Raw genomic sequence first — 23,640 nt, 5'->3', positions numbered from 1 at the left:
GGCAGATGGAGAAAAAAAAAGAAGATAATAAATAGCAGAAAATAAATAAATCCCTCCTATCTGTCATCCTCAGTCTTCTCTCTGTTACAGTGTTTTGCTCTGACGTATAGTCATTCTACGCTCACAGGAACATTGTAATAACACACAGCCTCTGACTCCTGACTTTGTGGTTAATTGAAATGCTGGTGATGTGCAGGACTGTAGGAGCGTTCTGCGGTTACTCTCATTGTTCAGTCTCTCCAGGCAGAGACGGGAGACGACGTGGAAGACAAGGTGAGAAAAAGAGAGGAGAAATACTACAGAGCATATGCTGACCGCAAGGGTCACATTCTCCCCCTGTGGAACACATGCATAGATAAATCAGGCAATGCCAGTGGGAAATCCTCCGAGTCGTCAACTCTCTGGTCACACACATTTCACATCTGAAACTCATGCACATTCAACCTCTCCCGACCTGTTCATAAGTAAGAGTGCCTTTGTAATAGTACACGCAGGCACATGGTAGAGTGCTATAGCGCTAATGAGCGTCTCTGTGGCCGTGCCTGGGGCAACAGAGGGTGAGACGGCTAAATCAGCACATCATTAAAAGTATTAAGCCACTGGTATAATAATAGACTCTCTCCGGTTCATTAAAAACCAAAAGGTGCGCGGTGGAGTCACATAAACAAAACAGGTATATTGGCAGGGTTTGCAGGGGCATGAGAACACTTCTGCCTTGAGTCATATAGTGTTTGCAAATATTGTTTTTTTTTTGTACGCTGCTTGAAGGAGCATATTATGTTTCTGAATGGCTTCAATCGAGGAATGCATGCAAATGACTCAGTTTAGGTGGTAACACACTTGGTAAGAATGAATGTCAGTATCCTTGGGGACGGGAACAATTAACGTTTACTGTCGATTATAAACTGTATTCATGTATCTATAAGTATTACTAGAGGAGGTGATGTGCATTTAAATCGGAGTTAAATCTCCTTCCATTTGTATTCTGGAAATGCATCTTAAAGTCAGGCGTGAATGTAATCAGACCCAGATGCACGTTAATGCTGGGTATAAATCACAGAAAAGTACACTTAATTGACTTTCACATTTGTTTTTTGTGCTGGTGTAATTTCTGAACCACTGTGAAAAGCTGCAGGTTACATTGAAACAAACTCTCTTTTGCAAAATACGGGGAGACCATGTGATTGAGGCTGTGAATTCTCTTTCTGTCCACAGCCCTCCCGATAGCCGTGGATTCTAGTGAAGCCAAAAACAGAGTGCACCCGCCAGGCTGCAAAGGTCGTTCACCCCTTCAGACTGACGGGGTCCAGGAGTCAAAGCTTCATTTTCCTCACTCACACCCAGTCGGCCCCTGGCTGCAGATTGGCATCTCTATGGGCAGCCCCGGGGCACCACACATTAGCATACCCACATGGTGGTTTGGCCTTAGTTTGTTGGATGTTGACAAAGAGAGGAAGAAGGTGGCAACTGGCCCATCTCTTGGACAGCTACCCATCAGTGCTTTGGGCCACAACTATGTCCTGGTGTGATGGGTTTTTTTGAGAGACGGGAGAGGGAGTTGGGGGAAAGAGACAGAGCGGACGGAGAGGGGGAAGATATCACTGAAGGCAAAAGGAGAATATGCAACACAGATGCCCCTGTCCCTTCCTCTTTTCCATGTCACAACGGGGGTCCTGCTCCCCAGCAGTACCAAAGGTCTGCTCCACGAAAGCTCGTTTCCTACCATTTAGCACAATAGGACCCTTTTCAGCAAGCTGCCTCTGCAGTGACAGGGGAGTACATCCTCTTTCCTGTGCTGATGGGCAGGCTAAGTCCTGCTGTGGGCTTTTATTCCACAGAGGACACATCAACACCGGTAGCAAAAAACACGCCGACGCCAAATTGTCTGAAGCGTCCAAGCACTCCGTTTACAAAGTGCATTGAAAAGGCTCCATCCCTCCCGCTACAGCCCCTGAACTTTAGACGGAAACAAAGCCAAGGGGTCTCTCTCAGTCTTGAGCCGTAGTTGTATTAGGTTTTCTGTGGCTCACTCAAGAATGTGCCTCGCAGCTATCCAGGCTTCTCCGTGGATCAACAGTGGTAATGCTCTGGTTGTTTGTTTCCAATGTCCCTCCTGCTAATGTAATAGAGTTTGTGAGCCTGAGGTGACGGTGTTGGTTTATATTAGAATCTCTGTCAAGTGAAGATATTATTTCCCTTCGGATGAAAAACATATTGACAAGATAAGTCACTTTTTCCAGTTGCTGCCTCGATGGTTGGCACAGGTAAAAGCTGTGCATGTCATGGATCCAGGTGCTTGTAGTTGGGAAAAAATAAGAAATGACAGGGGGGGGGGGGGGGGGTGAAGTCAATTTCATTTTCCGAGTTTTATTTACCAATTCGTTGGGCTAGTCATGTGCACCCCAATGTGAATCATGATATGTGTGACAGCAGTGAAAAACAGCACCGTAACCAATTTCAGAGTCGGTTAAAGGTAGTTAAAGTATAGCTTATGATACTCAACATGACAACATGACAAGATAATTGTGTATCCTGCTGGGATACACAATTCATCACTGAATCATCACTGAATCATTAACTGCAGGATTATTGTGATTGCCAGTTCGACTGAAATAAACTGAAATATGGTATGAATAATTCATTTGTGCCAACGTACAAGTCGTAATTACAACTGTAAAACTTTTTCCAAGTCGTATTAGTTAACTCTATGTAATTCAGTGTTCAAATGGCCCTTATTATTTATAACCATGAATCGTGTTTGTTTAGCAAGTTATTTGTTGATCAGCTAGTATGTAACGTTCTGTGTCAGAGTGCTGTGATCTTGGATCTGTCATGGAAACTGCGCTTCCTGTTGCAGCCCCCTGCATTGTGATAACACAGGGCTGATTTCAGTCTGAACAGCTGTTTAGACAGTTAGAATCACCAGTATAGAAAGAAGCACAATAAAAGCCCACTCAGCGGTCTATCTGCGGGGGTCAAAGTGTGGTGTAAGCCCGGATCAGGTGCTGCTCAGCTTTGGCGATCTGGCATTGCTATCAAGAAAATAATTCAAACCAACACTATGAAAACAACACTTTCCCATCGCTACGATATGGCATACAAGTATGGCATGGCAACCTGTCAGTCTAAGCTCACACGTCTTACTCAAACGGCCATGAAGACCAGAGGGAAAAAAGAATATTACTATCTTCAGCCCTTATATGAAAAATCTGTGCTCAAGGAGGCACAGAAAGTCAGAACAACCCAACACATATTCTAAGCCCAGAATTCCAGGTGTTGTCTTCAGGCAGACGGCTCAGGATGCCAATCTGCAGGCTAAATCTGTACAAAAATGTATTGTAAGTATGATCTACGTCTATGTGTCCATGGGGATTGTGACGCTGGCAAGTGTATTGTGGGATGGAGCGACTTGGAGCCCAAAACAAATTTCCATCCCAAATGTTGTGAATGCAGCTTTAGAGCCTGTCTTATACTGATGTGCAGATTACACACTCGGCCACGAGGCTGAACGACTGCAGCGCACCCTACATATCACACACACACACAACGCAGACACATGTCTGGACTATGCTATCGAGTTGCCTGCAGATGGAGAACAGATACAGAGGAACCTCCTTCTTCTTTCCCGCCTCGCACCATCTTTCTCTGCTTTTCTCTCAGCCTGTGTCTCTCTCTCTCTCTAATAACCTCCCATATCTCCACCACGAGAACAAAACGCAGCAATGCCTCGGCTGCCTCTACCGAGGGGATGCAGACAATATGTAGAAATGAAAGAGCGCACAATTGTAGTAATAGGGTTGCTATGGAAACCCCATCTCCTCTAACAATCTGTCCATTCCACGTTCATGTGAGACAGTTGGACAAGAAACAGCAAAACAAGGAAGAGGAACAAACTGCTTTTCAATCTGCACATTACATAACACGGCCCACCTGCTCATTTAGGTGATGCACCTCATTCAGAGGTAATGAGTTGAAGACTACCTGACTGGCCAAGCCAAATTGGCAAACCAAAGTAGCTTTGAATTGAGACCTTTCTCAACCTTCTCTGCGATTCCCGTGATTCCAAACAAACTGGCCAAAATGCTAGCCTGAGGGCTGCGATCGCTGGCCAAGCACTGCCCATGCTCCGTGTAAGTTTGCGTTCAGCAGCAACAGCTCCCTCAGACACTCAAGTGCTTCGGAGTGGAGAGGCGTATGCATGTATCTGCTTTGGAGCGCATCAGTGTGCACGACTGTGTGCATTTGGTAAGGGGGTAGTGTGTTTCAGCATCACCTTGAGTGTCTGCTCCCTTTACACAGGCGAGTCACGTCCTCACACAGACACAAACAAAACTAGAAACTTAGGCCACAGCCTGCCAGGGAGAAAGAGATATACAAACATATGAAGAGAATGAAAGAGATGAAGAGGAAGAGAAAGAGAAAGAGGGAGCCCACAGAGAAAAGCTGTGGGGGCCGGAGGTTTTCTTATTTTCCTGGCTGGCAGTTTTAGTTGTTCACCTGAGCCTGAAAAACAAGCTTAAGTTGTCCAGGCGGTGTTGTGCTTTCAACAAAAATTCCAATGACAGCTGATTCTCAACATGCTGCATCTCCCTACATCGGACAGGGATTGCACAAAGAAAGTGTGCATCAACAGAGGATGATGGGAGGAGAGGAGGAAGAGGAGGAAGAGGAGGAGAACAAGGGGAGAAGGGGAGAGGAACAGAAAAGGAAAGGAACACAGGTGACCAGGGAGCAGGGAAGGAGGAAATAATATGCGAGTTAGGGAGAGGAATTAGGAAAGAAGGAGTGAAGGGGGGGTGGGGAGGATGGACCGAGTAAAGGAGGAGATCGTGACCGAGAGGATTTGAGCTATGAATTTTGCATGGGGGATGGGACTGGTAAATAGTCCACAGAGATGCATAGATCGGGTCAGGGCAACAAGACAGTAATAAAAGGGAAAAGAAAGAAAAATAAACGCCATCTACAACCTTCCAGAAAAAGAAAAAACTGCACTGCACCACAAGCTAAATGATGTACTCGACAGTTTGGGATGGGGGTTTGGAGGTTGGGAGTCCAGCCTTTGGGAATAAGCCTAGATAATCCTGTGGACTGCTTGTGTGTGTGTGTGTGTGTGAGGGGTGGTTAATAGAGGTATGGCAGTGACTGGAATGAGGACTGAAGATAAGAGGCCTGAAGCTTTGGTGCTGTAGCGCGAGCCTCCACAGACGGCACGCGAGCGCCTAGCATGAACGGAGGCGTTTATACTCCAATGCGCTGCGTTATTCTCCGAACGGCAGAGAGAACTGTAAAGATACAAAATGACAATAAGTAGACGTGCCTATAGACTGTAGGTGTAAACGGCAAAAAGCCATAAACCACCCTCCACAATGACGAGGAGGGATTGTAATATCACGCACCACTTTATTGCCTTTGTACAAGCCCTGTAAAGAAACAATTCAAGTATTAAATGCATTATGAAGACTTGAATATTGCATATCCTGTAGACAATTTGATTTGGTTGCAAAATATTTACCTCTTGTTTCTAAAGCATTTATAAGTCGATTGGCCGTCTTTGTATAATCCCGAGACATGTAGATAGTGCTTTTATCACTGAACTATTTGTGACTACGGCGAGTATAGCTTCATACTGAAGCAGATGTAGGGTAAGGGGGAAGGGAGGGGTGTATGAGCTGATGTGACGGACAGGAGTATAGCATACACACATGTACACACACAGATTAGAGTTGCACGAAGGTTTGTTCTTGAATTTTTGGTTTAAAGCTTCTGATAACAGCAGTCAATATTCTAAAGCGGCGTGAATGGGATACTAATAAGAGCAACACTCCCCATTTAAGGAGTTTTAGAATGTGCTGGAAAACGTGGAACAAATTGATTAACCAGTGCATTCATCTTCTGTAAATGTGGACGAAGGATGTGATGAGAATCTGTCCATTTGTGTAACAGTGGGGCTTTGTTGTGTTTCTTTATATCTCATTGTATTTGGAGGTCCTCTTGGTTTAGTTGTTCTGCACTTGTTTTGTCTCCCTGTGTGTTAACTGGTCTAATAGCTTTCACCTGAGTTCATTTGTTGTTTTGTCTACCTGTGTTCTGTCCACAGAATGTAATGTAATGCTGTCATAGCTCCATTCATTTGACCTGTGTGGGCGGGCAGGACATTGAAGTTGTTCTGGCTGTTTTTGATGGGGTCATTTCGCACCAGGAGAGGATGAGTATTTTAAGAAGCAATAGTTTCTGTAATCCAACAGCGACAGGAAACATTTACGCCTTTATGTGTTGATGTACTATCTCTGCACCGCAATCGAACAAAAGATAAAATCGGAGGAAATGCTGATGTTTTTTTTGGTGTTGGCTGTGTTTCACCTTAAATTCAGACTATTTAAACATCCTGGTGCACCACAGCCAGACCGGTAACCCCGAAACAAATGCAACCTCCGTCTCCGCCGAGAGCCTGCATCGAATGCGTAATGCCGGCTGTGATGGTGTTTGACGGTGGAGGGATTTCCTGTGTCTGGGTCGGTGTCAGCACCCATCTCTCATTTAACGCTCCCTCCAGCCTCGCCAACCCCCCTCGGTGAAATGGCACGCCAAAGTGTGATAGATACTCTGGATTAACTCCCGCCTTGGAGGATGGCAGTCAATGCTTTTCTCCCCATATACACACACACACACACACACACACACACACACCCACATAAATTGACCACATGCTGTGGTCAATTTTCTCAGGTAATATTACCTCTCTGTGCAACGCGATGACAAACAACAGCACCTCTAATAGCCACTTAATACCACCTTCACGGTAAAGGGCACAGGGCACTTAACGTGTGCATGTGTGTGTGTGAGAGAGTATTTGTGTGCGTTAATGAGTTTGTGCGTGTGCGACTGTGTTTGTGGACAGCTGTGTGAATTAGGATTTTGGATGTGTGTGTGTGTGTCTGTGTGCTTATAAGAGTCAAATGAAAGGCAGTGAGGATGAGATGAGTTGCCCCCGCCGGCTTAAATGAACCCATCATCAAAATCAAACGCACATTAAAATCCCAAATACAGTTTGGCTGTGGACGCCGAAAAACTCACCACCAAAAACATCGTTTCACGTCGCTCTCTTCCCACTCACCCTTCTCGCTCGCTGACATAAATAGAAGCTTAAATCGTTCTCCTTCAACCGTTTGTACTTCCCCTTCCTCTGCTCCTCTCTTTCATGGCTGTTGTATTAGTCACAGGAACGTTGTTGAAGGTACTGGGACCTCGGCCTTTCCGCTCTTCTGCTCACTTGCCTACACGAGCGCACAAATGTGATGCTGCATAAACATCAGTTAGATCCCTAAAATACAATCCAAAGCATCATGCTCGCCTGATGGAACTGATTTTACGGTGAGAGTAAAACCTCAGTGGAGAGACAGTTTGATTGGACGCCTGCCAGTACTAAACTCTTATCTACTCCATCTGACCCTCTCCTTCGACTGTATACAAGGACAGCAGTCCTTAGGGTGCATTTAGGCCCTCCTGTTTACAACAGTCTAGACTGTTTACGACCAATATTTCATCTACTGTTTGCCAGTAAAGAGACAGTGGCAAATTCTGGAGGGGGGGGGGGCATTTTTCCCCCTCACTAAGCTTCTGCTGTAGCTCCAGCGATGCTAGTCAGCGCGCCATTAATCTGCTTTTAATTAGATTAAAGCGTCTCTATCAGAAACAGGAAGCAGCGCTCTTGCGCCTCAAATGGGGCCAAACAAAGGCTCCAATTGGCAAGTAAATCTCACTGCGCTTCATCCTACTTCCCTGGAATCGTTCTTGTCTCGTAATTATCCCTTTGCTCCAACTGCTCAGGTTTGGGGAGTTGGGGGAGGCAAATGACATGGTTAATCATCTGAAGAGCCTGAAGTTGCCGGCTACTGTGGATTCCCCACATTTTTTAGAATCCCACAGAGCCTCGTAGGAGGAGACGCACTGATCTGGGCACTGAGATTCTTGGGGGTTAGGAAAGTTTAAACAACTTGAGAAACAGTTGATCACTGATGCCGAAGTGGGTGGAAGTGCGGCTAGGTTTATGCACTGCCACAGAGGAAGTGCTGGGAATGATCCTTTGCCGACTATCCTTTACCAAGCACAGGTGGATAAATGCTGCTCTGCATCAACACACACAAACACACCAACTAATCTGCAAGGACTTCATTCTACTAATGATGTGTAGAGAAGCCACTCTGAAATGAGACCTCCTAGGAATAGCATTATGCAAACCTCTTTGTATTTCCAACAAAGCACAAGGTGGTCCCACTTAAATAAACCTCTTGCTCCCTTCATTTGTTTTTTGCTCCTCCTCGCCTTATTATCACTCCTTTTCATCACTGCCTGTGTGAAACAGCTCATGAGAGGATGGTGGCGAGTTGAAAGGGGGGGGGGGGGGGTTGCAGTAGCAAAAGTGTCGCTGGCTATCCACATAATTAGCTCTTTTTCTGTATTGTGCAGTGCTTATTTTTACTATCGACATCTAAGTTGGGAAAGTCATGGGCATGTGAGGTGTGTCGGGTTAGCCGTGGCTCCGCGGCACTCCCAACAGCTGGTGTGGCAGTTTTAATCTCAGGTGAGGTGGTGAGGGATTTAGTATCTGGAGCATATATAGTATATACACATGACACAATACTTCATCATGACACATGCATATATGCACACTGTTGCCATGCCGTGTTCCCAAATGAACTGAGGCACTGTCAAATGATAGAATTTTACTAGGAACTGTTTTCTTATCTTTCTCCATCTAATGAGAGGTACAGTAGTTATGTCCTCCCACCATCAACCCTCTGTACCGGGCACCAAAAAGACAATCAGGTCAAGCTACTTCAAATGACATCTTCACATTTCAAGTTTCTTGTTTCCAGATGATATTTACACCTAATCTTTAACCCTTTGTTTATACATATATGCGTCTCTGTTAGCCAGATTTGATTGCCTCCAACTTTCTTTTCCCGCCATTGGATGCTAATCTGGTTCAGCCCTACTTTAGTCCAGGGGACAGACTGTATATATAAATGGACGATGGGTCTCCACCTCCTCCCGCTGGCCAGAAGTAAAGCCAAAATATCCCGGATATCGACGCTGCCATCTTGCACTTTTGACAGTAGTCAAAGTAGTGAATAGTCTAGTAGCGAATGGGGGATGGAGCCACAGAATTGAGCCAATCACGAGCTGAGGACAGCCAAAGCTCGTTAGCGTGAGCCACCTAGCTGCTGCGCTAGCACCACAGTAGCTACCGTAGTAACAACCATTATCCTGTATCTTTGTAAATACATGTACCTGCATGTCTGATACAAACACACGTGATGTTCCAAAAGATGTTTGAAACAGCAGATAGAGTGTTAAAGTTTAAGTTACATCTCCTCTCGATGATCCTACTCTGCGCATAATTCCCGAGCCTCCGACTACGCTATCACTCAGAGCAGCTGTCAATCATTCTAAAGTATCAAATAACTGATTTAAACTGAATTATTAGAAACATTAACACTTGAACATACATCAGCGGGGTAAGAACTACGTGAAATGAGCATGATTTTTTTTTTGTTTGGTCCATGTTCCATCATGGAGGGGGCGGGATTTATGATCTATACTGCAGCAAGCCACCAGGGGGCGATCAAGATGATTTGGCTTCACTTTTGGGGAGATGTCATGTCGTCCATCTTTATATACCTCATGGGCACTGGTGCTGGCTTAATTCCGTTCGCGTAACCATGCAGGTCATGTGCAATGGTTGCACTGATCGGAGATCAGATTAACGCTAAACTTCCACTTAATAAAAGCGCGAGAGCCGCTTTTTTGCTGTTGCTTCAATGCTACAGCAGGAAAGATGACTTTGATTTTAGTGGCATTGCCACTGGGTCTATTTTACAGGCTATTTACCGATGTAGTTCACAGTTGGGCCGAGTTAAGATCACTTATGCAACCTGAAATAATGGATGAATTTACATCTTTTTAACATTTGGCTAGAATGCATCTCAACAATCTTATTTCAATCTGTCTCGAATGCTTCTTGGCTGCAATTCCATTTAGGTTTTATGATATCAGATAGCTATCCAATCTGCCTGAGTCCCATGAAGTGAGTGTAAATTAGGTAATATAACATCTGTGCCTTGACTCAGAGGTATCAATTATCTCCACTTGGGGTACCCCTGTGCAGAGTCGCAGGAACATGATTATGTCTGATGTTTTTGTTTTTGTTTATATTTACTTCTCCTTAATATAACTAGGAAGTCTCCTGAGATACAATAACTCTTTTTGGTCTGTTTGTTTAGCATCCCATTTAGTTTTGCCTTTCCGTTTGAAGGTTGCACCAGAAATGGACCAGAAATATGAAACCAATTAGTCACTCATCACACCTCGTGATACACTGGCCTCCTTTTCTTAGAGGAGGATTGTCTTCCCTCCAGACGTGACGGCATCCAGAATAAAGAAGAAAATGTAGAGGTGATGCTATGTACTGCTGTATATTAGGCATAAGGAAGGTTAAATACTGAAGGAAATGCAACGACTGAGGCAACAAAAAGACAGAGAGTGATATAAGGTGCCAGTCTGGATCCAACTCTGTGTGGAGTGGACACTATGTGTCAAGATAGCAGCTGAGAGGGAGAAAGTATGTGTGATTGTGCGCGAGCATGTGTCCGTACAAGTGTTATACGTTTGTATGCATGCTATTTGTTTGTGTGCACGCTTTGTATATATGACATTCCGGCTGCACACGTTCACGAGGTAGCCGTCTTCATTTGGTGTCTCACTTCACCGTGAAATGTGGCGGCAGGAAGTGAGGAATTGGAGGTGAAGGACGGACACAACTGAGTGTTTATTCTGAACAAAAGGGTAAGTGATTCCCCAAAAGTGGTCAACAAGCAGGAACTCAGAAAGGCCAAGAGTCAGCTTTCACTATCTGGGTGTTGAATTCTGCAGCCATGAAAACGAAGGGCGCCTTCATAGGACTGCCTGCTTGGAATTTGGGATGACAAGTAAATTATTAATGATATTCTGCTTTAACTAGGGGTGCAAAGCAGACGCAGAACAGGGCAAAACGTCCCCTCCCATTGGAATTGTGCTACTCTGAAGCAAACTTGGCAGCACTTAATGACGCAAAGAGGCTTTATCTCGAAAAACGGATCTGCTTGAACATATTTGCTCACTGCGGCAGGACATTCGTCGTGCCTTCGGGCAAGACGATTGTTTTTCTTGCCGCAGATTACGAGCCACAGAGATATTGCAGTAGGGATAAAGAGAAATATTTCTCCTCCACAACAGCAGAGACAAACAATGCAAGTGTAGCTCAGTTTTCCTTATTTCGACTGAGCCTGTGACTTTTCAGACTTCAAGCGCTGAGACGCATCAGAGACTGAGATGACTCCAATCGCAAAGCAGTCATTGTTCATTACACTACAAATAGAGATCTCCAGTGGGATGATATCAAAGAGTGTTATACAATGCAATACATAACAGCGCGCACTAGTGTTGTTTGTCAACGCTAAGACCTCTCCGCAAATTAAATGCTCAGCTTGCAAGACAAAGCAGCGAGACGCGTTACACAGTTGTCGTCTTGGTAAACGCTGCTGTTTTATCAATTGCTCGGAGTGTGCAAGGCAAGGGGAACACAGTAAATCTCCCAGGGATGGAGAGAGCACTGAAGTGGCAGAGAGCAAGAGAAATGAGAAGTGGTAAGAGAGGTAGAGGGAGAAAGAGAGAGAGAGAGAGAGAGAGAGAGCAAAGTCATGGAAAGCACTGATGCCTTTCAAACACAGCGCCTTTATTGCTTCGTCAGAATGCCCTTGTTGTCAGCTATGACTAATTAGCACTACTTAATGCAGCTGGCATTGATGACAAAAAGATTCATCATGGTGGGAATAAACTCTGCCAGAGGAAACAGCATTCTCCCACGAAGTTTCCAATTATTTCCTCGTATAAAAACATAATAGTGGTGCTGGCCAAGAGGTCAAAGGTAAAAGGCAATCAGGAGTTTAATATGCATACTCTGGATTAATATCACTATAATGCGCCACTGACTGTCGGCTGATATATGAACTCAATGTGAGCAGAAAGGCAGCTTTCTACCAACAACTCGCATTTTACCTTTTTTTCTTCTTAGCCAACAAATAAAGGAATTCTTCATGTTGCTCTCAGTCGGTCACCGTCAGGTATTCATTGTCTTTGTATGCGTTTCCCCGATTGTGTTATGTACATTTCCTGTGGTTGCTGGAGCTCATTGAAAACACACCCACATGCTGAGAGAGGATGTGAGGCTCTTCGCACTGCTGCATCGTGACACCGCTCTGACAATACAGCGGAGCGGGACGAGGGTAAGAAAGAGCACATGAAGGGAGGAGGTGAGGCAAGAGATGGAGGCTGCATCAAATGTAAAGGCTAATTCTTTTGAAGCACTGTGTTTCTCTCAGGAGAGCGCCAACAGCGCTTTCTATATTCTATCCAACCTCCTCTTCAGGTTGGAGGAAACCTATCATTTTAACCTCAACTCTCAGAGAAAAGGAGGCGATGAGGTGCACACACTCGGTCGGCCTTCTCCTCTCTCCCCCTCTCTCTCCCCTCACCTGACCTTTCTACAATCTAAAGGTTTACGCTGTGGTTTCAATTAACTGTTGGGAAAATGTTTCATCATCCCAGGAGGCGCCGCTCTCGACGGCTCTTTAATGAAATGCGCCTTTTCACACTTCTTAATTACTTTTGTTACAGCCACCCCTCCCTCTGTCTCTGCCTCTGTTCTGGGCGGCATGAATAATGGACATCTCTACTGATGTGTGTGCCCTGCAACAGGTCCCATTTCTGGTGCACCTGCATACACAAAGTAACTCACTCAATCAATTAAGGTCGACAAAGTGGCCACATAATCAACTAGAAAGACGAATCACATCATCAATCTGGCGAGACAAGTTTACTAAAAACACAGCATTGATTTTTGAGACATAGTCAACAGAATGTAGAAGAGTGGGTATTGATGTTTGACTAATATTAAACAGACGCGTCTGGGTCAATGCTTGTACGCCTTCAACCTTGATATTTACTTTGAAAAGAAAGTTATTGAATTTTGTAGCATCTAGGGTGTCAGACCAGTAATTGCAGCGGTATTATTATTACAATAAGAATACTTTGACTCTTGAGGGCCTTTTATTATTCTTTATGCTAAGCTAAGCTTACTGTCTCTTGACTGTAGCTTCATATTTACTGTACAGACATGAGAGTGGTGTCAATCCTTTTATCTAAGAATCGGCAGGAAGATGAACAAGTGTATTTCCAAAAAATGTAATGCTATTTGTTGAAGGGGCTAAAAAAAAACCAACTTTGCAGTTCCAAGGCCTTGTGCTTTCTCTCTCTCTCTCTCTCTCTCTCATCCTTTTTACATACACACACACACACACACACACACACACACACACACACACACACACACACACACACACACACACACACACACACACACACACACACACACACACAGACATAAACAAAAAGATTAATCATTGCCCGCTGCCAGGTCCAGCCTGACCTCCCTGTCTGACATCAGATCAGGACCGGGATACACATGTAATCTGCCATATCTCTCTTACCCATCGCCACCGAACGAGAGATACTCTCTCTATCTCTCTCACCACAGATGACCGGGGGATGTGCTGCCGGCGGAGGGATGTGTACGTGCCTGACACGTACAAACATACATTTTCATAGACAAACAAAACAAGGCATCCTGATGACTTTTATGGTCTCGCAGTCACCGGCGCTTTCACCTCTGATGTTTCCTGAAGAGGAAAAAGTGATAAATGTGCTTAAAAAGTCAATGTGGGTTTCGCTCTAGTGATTAAGCTTATTATCCATGCACCTCACTGTTGTTATTCGCCCGTGTGTGGAGCTAATAAACGTCAAATATGATTTGTCTGTCTGTGAGCGAGAAAATGCCGAGTGCTCTTTCCAACGTGAACCCACAAACACACATTTCAACCGTGTTTGACATTTAGGCCTATAACGATAATTGCTTTCTCTGGACACAAAACTCCGAAGGGTGTTGTTAGCACATTGTGTAACGTAATCGCACCACAATTGTAACCGCTATAGATCCACAGTCTCAGCATGCCAGCTTGGCTTTCACCCATGAAAACCCAGTGAGTGGAAAATATTAATTATCATCCTTGGAGCTCATCTGCTTTCCTTTACTTTAGGAGTGATTAAAAAATAGGCAAAATCGGCTTAACTTGAAAAAGCACAGCAATTAATTGTGATCGAGTTTAATGAGAGCCCACTTTGCCGTGTTAATGTTGCTAATTAACAGTCAAACAGGAAGCGGTATTGACTTTGAGTGCCTGCCACTAGACATTAAAGAAGGTGCTGATTTTCTAAATACCAAATAAGGATGTGTAACATGTGCAGACGAATTCCACGGACACCGCTAGACATATGGACATCCGCACACACACACCTCTCCACAGAGGAAGGTATTATACAGACTCACACACAAGTAAATATATATATTACCGTCCGGATGCACTGACGTGTGCGCTGCATACTAATTTGCTTTTACGACTGTTACAACTGCCTGTGTCAGTGCCAAAAAGCAAAGAGAGAATGAGTGCACAAACACACACACTTAGTCACACATTATTGATAGAACCAGTTGCAGGGGAATAAGCTGTACTGCTCAAACCACTGATCACATGTTATTCTACAATATTTATAGACATGGTAGATATATAATATAATACCAGTACCAAGATATACCAGTACGTAAATCAGGACAGGAGAGTAGCCAGTTACTATTCTCTGGTCAAGCAAAGCACAGTCCCTTCAACCCAACACCAGTGCATTCAACAACAAAACACCGCTCGCTATCCACCTTTGTGTGTTGCCGACATCCCATTTCTGCAACATTGTAATCTTCGTCCAATGCTGCAGAAACAGCACTATGGCTTGTCGGCTCAGATAGAGTTTAGAATATCTGTAGGTTTTGCACGCCATCAATACCGAGGTAGCTATCCCAAATCTATAGCAGGCCTATATATCAACTACCTTAATAATCAGGAATTTAAATCTTAAAATCAGCTATTGACTGTGTATAAAAATAGATATAGTCCAGATAGTTGACTATATCATGAGCTTTATATATATATATGATATGACATATGATGACATATATATGATTATAGTATAACTAGACGTATTAGTATTTATATATGACTAACTTGATAGGGATGCCTGTGTTTGGATAATCTAGGAGACTGCAAATAACGCTTATTTTCACTGGGGAATAATTGTGTTATGTCTCGTCCTGTCCCCATGTTATGTTTTCCTTTTATCAGTTATCATTATTTCCTGTTTCATTTTGTGTTTCCTACCTCTCCTTTCGTTTCAGGTCACCACCACTGTGATTGTCTGCTCCGCCCTTGATTGATCCCACCTGTGTCCAATCAGCGACACCTCCACAGTGTATTCAAACCGTGTGTGTTCTCCTGTCTCTGTGCCAGTTTGTTTTCTGTGTCGAGCATTCCTACTGCGTTACTGTTACGCACCAAATCACCGAGCCAAATTCCTTGTATGTGTACCGTACCAGGCAATAAACAGTTTATGATTCTGATTTTGTGAATACGCTGGTTTGCCTTATAGCAGAGAGGATTGACCTCACTCTTGATTATACGGTAAATAGGAAGCTAAAGCTGACAGATGGTTAGCATTGCTTAGCACATAGACTGGAAAGCCTGGCTCTGTCCAAAGGGGACAGAAATCCACCTACCAGCACCTCTGAAATGAACACAAGATTATCTTGTATGTTTAGGCTGTACAAAAACGTAGGTGTAAAAATGAGAAGTTGCTCTTGAGGGGGTTATCGTTTGGAAATATTAAATGTCAGACACGTCAAATGTCTTGTTTTGTCTGAATCAACAGTCTAAAACACAAAGATATTACATTTTCAATTATGTAAAACAGAGAATCATCAAATCCAAACAGAAAAAGCTATAACCAGAAAATGATTGACATTCATGCTTGAAAAATGACTAATGGATTATCAAAACAGAAGCAGATTTATCCCACAAACGAAACAAAATTAATTTGACTTCTTATTTTCAGCTCCAATCGTACTATACAATTACATCTACAGGGACAGAAGATCCTGTCCACATCGCCCACTCCTAGAACCAGTAGTCACCAATGAATTGTAGCGCGGTACAATGCAACAGATAACACAATGGATTCCATTTAGCTACAAACTTGATCGAGCTCAGAATACAATAAGAGGCTGCTTTTTATTGCCTTTTGTGTCCCAGTGCATTGTTGTATTTCACAAAATGATGGCTTTCAGAGTTAATGCTCTCACAAGCCGCCAACAATCGACTGTCACAGTGAAGGCACAAAACCATCAAACAAAGCTAAATTGCCAGACCGCCTCTCTCTCCGTCAAAGGCCTCCGCACGCTTTTGTTGCCCTACACACCTGACCTGCCTCCAATCAAACCAATCACACTCGCGTCTTCACCAGCCTTGCTGTCCCAAGATCTGACTTTGTTTCCTGTCTGTCTCATCCTGCAGGATAACATCTAAATAAGCCGAGTTATTTCCAGACTGGCTCCCTCTGTTACATTCTCCCTCGGGAGCGAAAGCGTTAACGGAGGGATGTTTTGCTTGACAGAAAAGTCCTACCTTTTGAGGGCTCCGAGCGCTTGGGCAGATCCAGTGTGTCGTAGTTTTTGTCGTTCTCTCCGTTCTTCCTGCCTGGGTAGAGGGGAGAGGAGTAAGACGAAGTCAGTGCCACTTCCTCGAACAACTTGTTTACAAAAGACGATGTCGTTGACACCAGGGTTGGACCGATATGGGTTCGGAAGGCTGTTATAAATATTTTTCGACTGAAGCTGAAAAAACAGTAGTTTATATGCAGCGTCTTTAAATGTAACCATGTTCATGTTTACATCATAACTGCATTACTTTCATGATATAACCTCTCCATCTCTGAAGTGACATATCGGTCTAAACCCAGGTCTACACACCCACCCACAAAAAGCACGAATGTGTGCATGTCTACACAGTGCAGAGAGCTAGAAGCGTGATATGTTCAAGCACACACAAACTGTACATTCATTCGGCTGGATGTTCACATGTGTTCATGAATTTGTGTATATACTGAAAACATACTGTATGAGCACACACGCCGCATACAGTCCCATACATACACTTTCCTACAGTAACTGTAATGCAGTGGAAGAGGGGAAATGGAGTGGCAGGGGATGTTGGGTGATTGCAGCTCGGCCGGCTAGTGGTCATCTCACATGCACACGGACGGAGATACAGAGACAAAAGATGGACTAGCCCTAACACCCCTTCAAAATAAAGAAAACCACTATATATTTCTGAAAGCACCTAAAACTAATAGATCCACATTTTGGGAAATACACTTACTCGCCGAGAGACAGATGACTGGATCAATATCACTGTCATGTCGCTGTGCACTAAACATGAAGCTACAGCCAGCAAGTAATTAGCTTGGGTTAGCATACAGACTGGACGCAGGGAGAATCAGCACGACTGTACTAAGGTAAGAAAAATGAGACCGAGCCAGCCTGGCTGTTTCCACCACTTCAAATCTTTATAGAAGCTAAGCAAATTGACTTCTGCATCTAGGTTCATAGTTAATGCATAGACATTAGTGGTATCAATCTTTTCACCCAGCTCTTAGCAAGAAAGCAATTGCCAGTATTTCTCAAAATGCCTTAGATTTTTGGCTGACGTGCACATATATTACTCCCAAAAAAAGCTTGATAACTGTAATAGTAAAAGCCCAGATTTGTGTTTGAAATGTGGACAATTCAAGGGAATATTTTTCCATCGTGTATGTTACACCAATGTAATAAAAAATGAAATAAGAAGTTTTGGGAAGAGGTTAAATATATGATGGAAGAGAGCTATGGAGCCCAAGCTCTATGTTTTTTACAGGCAAAACGGATGATAGCACCAAGTATTGGTTAATGGTTAATGAACTGTCTGTATGTATATCCTTCGAAAAAAATACCTCTTGTATTCAGGTAAAACAAGAACTATTTAAAAGTGGGGTCATTTTATGAATTGTCTTGAACCTACAGGCTTGGAGATGAGCCTTGTAAACCTCACACTCATCACTAGCTGTAGGAGAATATATCTATATTTTTCATTATTAATGAATGTATTCTTATTACATTTAATTTTTTGATATAATTAAGTAATGTTTATGGTTCTTGAAAATCTAATAGAAGTGTAAAAAACAAGTATGTGTTTTACAATGACAACCTCGATTTTTGCAGGGGAAACCCCAGATTTCAAGGAAAACAATTTGTCGCACAAAATATTTGATATTGGCAGCTTCAATACAAATCTGTTTCAGTAATGATGATCCATATCATTCAAAGCCTCCTACACACACACACACACACACACACACACACACACACACATACACACACACACTATAACAGAGTCTAGCAGAGCTTGACATTTATTCTGAAACTCAACACAAAGGGATCGGTGGAGGGCTAAAGTTTGATAGAGGAAGTAGCAGCCCGGCTAGTCAGGGTTAGTTTTAATTAGAGTATAAAATGTTTTACATTTCAGTTCATTTCAGTTCAATCATAGATTCAGACTAAATAGGTTTGAGGTTTTAATTGCTGCATCTTCGACTCATTTGATTAGTCAAGCTCTACTTTACATCCCGATGGACTTCCCCGTTTCATCAAGTTTGATCGCCTTAACCTTTCAACTATCTCAGAGGAACAAATTATTCTAGCAAACGGTGAAGATTGGGAGGGGTGGAGCCTGTAATACTCAGGTCGGTATGGTGAGGGAATGCATGTGGAATGAGTGAAACACCACAATTTTCTTGGAAGTCCTTGGAAGTTTCTCCGATTCTTGGAAGACACCCAAAACTACTTCTAACTACATTCTACAGCCAGGGGTAGGAGTAGACGAGGGGGGGGGGGGGGGGGGGGAGAGGGGGAGGGTGAGGAGAGCTCAAGTGAGAAGGGCTGAGGGGGGACACTCACCTTGATTAAACCATTCCTCTATAGTTAGCCATGGAAGCAGCAGCAATGCAAAAAACACCAAGCAGGGAGAAGAGAGAAGAGGCATGGTGAAAAAGACATGTGCGTGTGTCAAGAAGCTGAGCAATCGATGAACAGTTTTACAAAAAGACGGCATCTTTTACTAAACAGGGAAGGTTAAAAGGGGGAAGGGGGAAAAACTAGAAAAGAAAGATGGAGAGAGCAAAGAGAGGAAAAAAAAAGGTGTACTTCTGAGATGGAAAAGAGGCTAAATGGGACGCTATTAGCAGTCCATAGCTGTTCCTGAAAGCATGCTCAAAGAGCTGGCATCAGTGGGATGGCTTTTTAGATAGAAAGAGAGAGGGAAGAAGGAAGCCATCAAATAGCCAGAAACATTAAAAAAAAATAGGAAAAGACATGAAGAAAAGCTAGCAAATGAGAGAAAGAAGAACGAAAAGTCAAAGAAAGAAAGAAAGGAATCAGCGTCCATTGTCAGATAGGAGAGTTGGAGAGAGAGTCTACAGTGAAACATATACAACAGCACCAACTGTAAGCGTCATTAAAATCACTGCCTGGGAGGAACAGAGATGTGCTCAAAGAGACGGAAATAACAGCCACGAATCAGGCTGTTTAGGAGCTAAAACAATGCTTGAGCTGCTGAGCGCGTGTTGAGCATAATGGTATATTTAATACTGAATGTGACATTAAACTGAAGAGGAGGCCAAACGTAGCCTACTTAAGGTAACAAATTGCCAAGCATATCGCCGACAGTGCTGCTTAACCACCCGCCTCCATGTTCCTTTATAGCCACGCTTAATGTTTCTGTACCTGAGCCTCGTTTTTTTTTTTTTTTTTTTTTTCAAAGAACACCTTCAGGGTCTGCAGCATCTAAACACCTCTCATTATTCTAAGCGCGTGTGTGCATGTGTGAACGTATTTATGTGGTTAATTGGTGTCTTTGTAACTCTGTATACATGTAAGCTAGTGTGTTCTCCTGACCCCTGTACCGAGGGATTCTCCAACGAGTCGTTAGAAGCCGAGGGTCACTGGCTGGCAGTTACACCTCATTGGCTGACTGATTAATGGCAGTCATTAATGTTGTACAGTAGAGAGATAACGGTGCCGTTGAGCTAACAGCCTGGGAGAATGCTGATTAAGACGCGTGCGTACGCGGCACATCTGTTGAGGAGAATCAATAACGGGAAAAACCTCCTGAAGCAGCAGACGGTAGCACGACACACGCCCATTACAGAGATGTCTCATCACAGTGCTGCATTGACGCTAAGAGGTTACTGTGACAGTTAATATAAAAAACCCTATTTTCAAGAGACAGGAGAACGGTGTTTGAGACATCCTTATGCACATTCGATGTGACGGATTACTACACATTTTCTAACAACATAGTCATTATCAGAGGGAATTGATATGAGCCCAGCACTCATATAAAACCAACAACAAACAAATACAATAAAGAAGAGGAGGACCAAGTAGAGACTGGTATATTCAATCCAGCTGTTTGAATAACTGCTTTGCCTTTTTGTCAATAGCATGAAAAACAAGTAAGCAAAAGAAACAATAAAGACGATAAAACCAGCACATGCAGCTGCTACCAATCATTAAACAAAGTGTTCTACACTTTAAAGAAGCGTTTCTAATTAATCATAACCTGTTATGCAATAAATATCCCAATCATTCTAATTTTCTTCTATTTGTTTTATTGAAGAAGTCCTAAAGTTTACAATTCAGATTAGTTTTTTATCTGTCTCTTTCTTTCCTCCTTCTCACCTTTGGCCTTCTTGCCTCCAAAGCAGCCGGCGTCATCCTTTTTCTTCCTCTGTGGTCCTGCTGAGCCAGGAGCCTGAAGCGCTGCGGGGTCCTGGAACCTTTCGGCCCCCGGCACCTCTTTGTGGACGTGGTAGGACAAGTTCCTCATAATACAAACACAGTTCTCCACAGACTATGGGGGGGAAAAGAGACAGAGGAGTTCTCATCTACAAGTACATCTGCATAATACTTCAATAACATCTCAATAAATACGAGACATCTGTATTCATCATTTGCCTTAACGGACATGTGTTTCAGTGGGTTAGGGTGAATCAGACACTACCTTGTTGTCCATGTCTTTCTTCCCTACAGCTGATTGGAGAGCGTGCAGCAAGGCGTCCACCAATCCCTCGCATTCCCTCAGTCTGCGCCGAGCCTCTGCCCCGTCCGAGCTCACGTTTCTTCAGGGAAAGAAAAAGTCAGAAACACACACTGTTAGTCGGCATCAACCAGATAGAACTACACCGCGAACCGAACCTGTAGCCATTTGGCAGCAGATGATTCAGATTGCGAGGGTATATACGTATATGTATCTTCTTGAATATACAATACAATATACTAAGACCTGTATGGTATTTGAAGGAAGTCAATATCTTAAATTCAAACATATTTATGATCCCCCAAATCTAACAAACCACTTAAGCAAGAGGCAGCACTATTTACAACTGCTACTAGTACTGCTTATTAATGGATAGTAGCAAGAAAAATCAAGCTTATTTAGTCATTGCAGTCATGAAAACTGTAACTCAACGAAACATCACAGGTGACAGAGGCACATGTGACTACATCGCGCAGCTGTTGTGTCAGGACCATGGACAGCGCTGTTGGTTCTTATGTCACAGCAGCGCCGTCCAGAGAACTGAGACAAAGGGAGCAGTGGAGAGCGATTGACAGACAGACAAAGGTTTCTTATCCTGCTTGCTTAACGTGGCTGTAACAAACAGGAGGTGTAAAACTAACAACACAGATTAAAAAAACTGAGCACCACAAAAGATCAGAGTTCTTTTGTTGTTGTTCATTCATTTAGGCGTGCAACATTACTAGGATCTAGTGTCATCAAGTTTAATGATTCCCATTTGAAGACATTGACAGACTGGACGATGACAGATGGCAGATGTATGACGATTAAAAAGTCCAATATTAGCAATCTAAAACTTGTCTGAGCCAACCCTTGTGATTTTCTGGCCTGTAGCCTTTATCCTCACTGTCTGCCTCGATAGTACAATGTAATAAAGCCAGACTGCTTCAGGAATAATCTTAAAAGAATGATGAATATAAATTTCATTTTTGCTACAAAAGGGAACTGCCATCCGCGTTACATCAGCCTGCGCCCTTAGCACAGCTCCTATAAGCACACTGGCAGGAGAGCGGGTGCAGTCTTAGCGCGGCTGTCTGACTGACTGTGAAAGGCAAGGCTTTAAAGAGGGTTAAGAGGAAGCTGGAGCTCCCTGCTCCTCACCGGGGACTTCATTTATGAGGGCTTCCAACCCACCTAATCCCATTAGCCGACCCCCAGTTAGTACTGGGGAAGAGTGGCAGCCTGGTGGTGGTAAGCAGAGCTGGGGTGCTTTATAGTGCTGCGTGGACAGAAACACATAACCAGTCCTACAACACTGCTATGCAATGTTCCTGTTTCACAAAAATACTGCAAAGTCATAATGCTCTGTGTTTGACTTATACTAGAAAACGTGACACATACACATACAGACTCCATCTCAATCCATTTGAGTTTTTAATCATTGATTTCAAAGTCAGAATGGATTTACACCTCCACCTATTGACCTATACAATGAGTAGAACTCTATCAACACAATCACACAACCTGCCTTACACCTTCTTATCCTCTTGGCATGAGTATCTCTGCCATTCGTCTTTGGAGTGGAAACCCACAGAACCATCCGCCAGTTAGTGCTAATTCAAACGAATCTTTTGGTAGAGACCAGGCAGACAGCACCGGACATCTGGACCCGCTCATGGACTAAACCCATTCGTCTCCAGCTGTCAGAAAACGGTCACCACCTCCCCTGTAAATGGATCCGGAGGAGCAACCGCCTTGGATTTATTTGACAGGAGTGTGTTTCAGGGCAGACAGACTGAAGAGTTTTATTGTCAGCTGTTTCATTTTCAGGAGTCTTTCAGGGAGCAGTTGTCTCGGTCCAAGGTTTATGGACGTGTGCATCTGTCAGTGGAGACGGTGCGGGTAGGCACTGTTATCGCCGGACAGGTTATAAGGCGGTGTGATATTTCGTGGCTATAGGTGCTGATGATTATTGATCTATGTGGGGGTGTTTCATCTGTTGTTGAGTTACTGCACATTCTCTCCATGTGAGTAACTTTCATGGCACCCTTTCACAGTGATTCTTTATGTCCACCGGCATAACAGGCACACCAGTGCAACAGATACTGCTATAAGAATTCAATTTAATAAACTAACAAAACAAATGAACAGTGAAGTGAAAGATGTGATATGCATGAAGTAACAGCAGTTGACATATTAGATGACATATTGTCCAGTATTAGCATAAAATAATAGTTTTAATTGGTAAAATCTGTGTCTTTTATTGTGTTTAAAAGTCAATTGAGCTAAGCTTTAGCTTTTCAAGATGGATTCTGTTCTTATCCGATAGTTTTTCTTTGCATATGAGGTATTCTGGCATGGTTAGCTTCCCCGTCACACAAAAAGCCTCAAGCCAAATAGCTTTAAGTTGAATTGTCTGTCTGAATCTGAAGCTTTTTGTTAGTTCTGTTTTAAGAGTCAACCTCCAATGGCTTCCTCTGAAATTCGCTAGTTC

At 43.5% G+C, this 23,640-nt stretch overlaps 1 protein-coding gene across 1 annotated transcript in view; it reads right to left on the bottom strand.

Moving 5' to 3' along the window:
* The window catches only part of arvcfb (ARVCF delta catenin family member b), a 104,200-nt gene that overhangs the window by 17,430 nt on the left and 63,130 nt on the right, over nucleotides 1-23,640 (bottom strand). The window contains exons 6-8 of the mRNA XM_079160447.1: nucleotides 21,132-21,249; nucleotides 20,810-20,981; nucleotides 16,662-16,733 (exon numbers count right to left, since the gene is read on the bottom strand). Coding sequence (XP_079016573.1) covers nucleotides 16,662-16,733; nucleotides 20,810-20,981; nucleotides 21,132-21,249 — 362 coding nt within the window. The remainder of the gene's footprint in view (nucleotides 1-16,661; nucleotides 16,734-20,809; nucleotides 20,982-21,131; nucleotides 21,250-23,640) is intronic.

This window comes from Pholis gunnellus, assembly GCF_910591455.1.
Source record: "Pholis gunnellus genome assembly, chromosome: 6".
Classification (NCBI taxonomy): Eukaryota; Metazoa; Chordata; class Actinopteri; order Perciformes; family Pholidae; genus Pholis; species Pholis gunnellus.
This window is presented reverse-complemented; position numbering and strand designations above follow the sequence as displayed.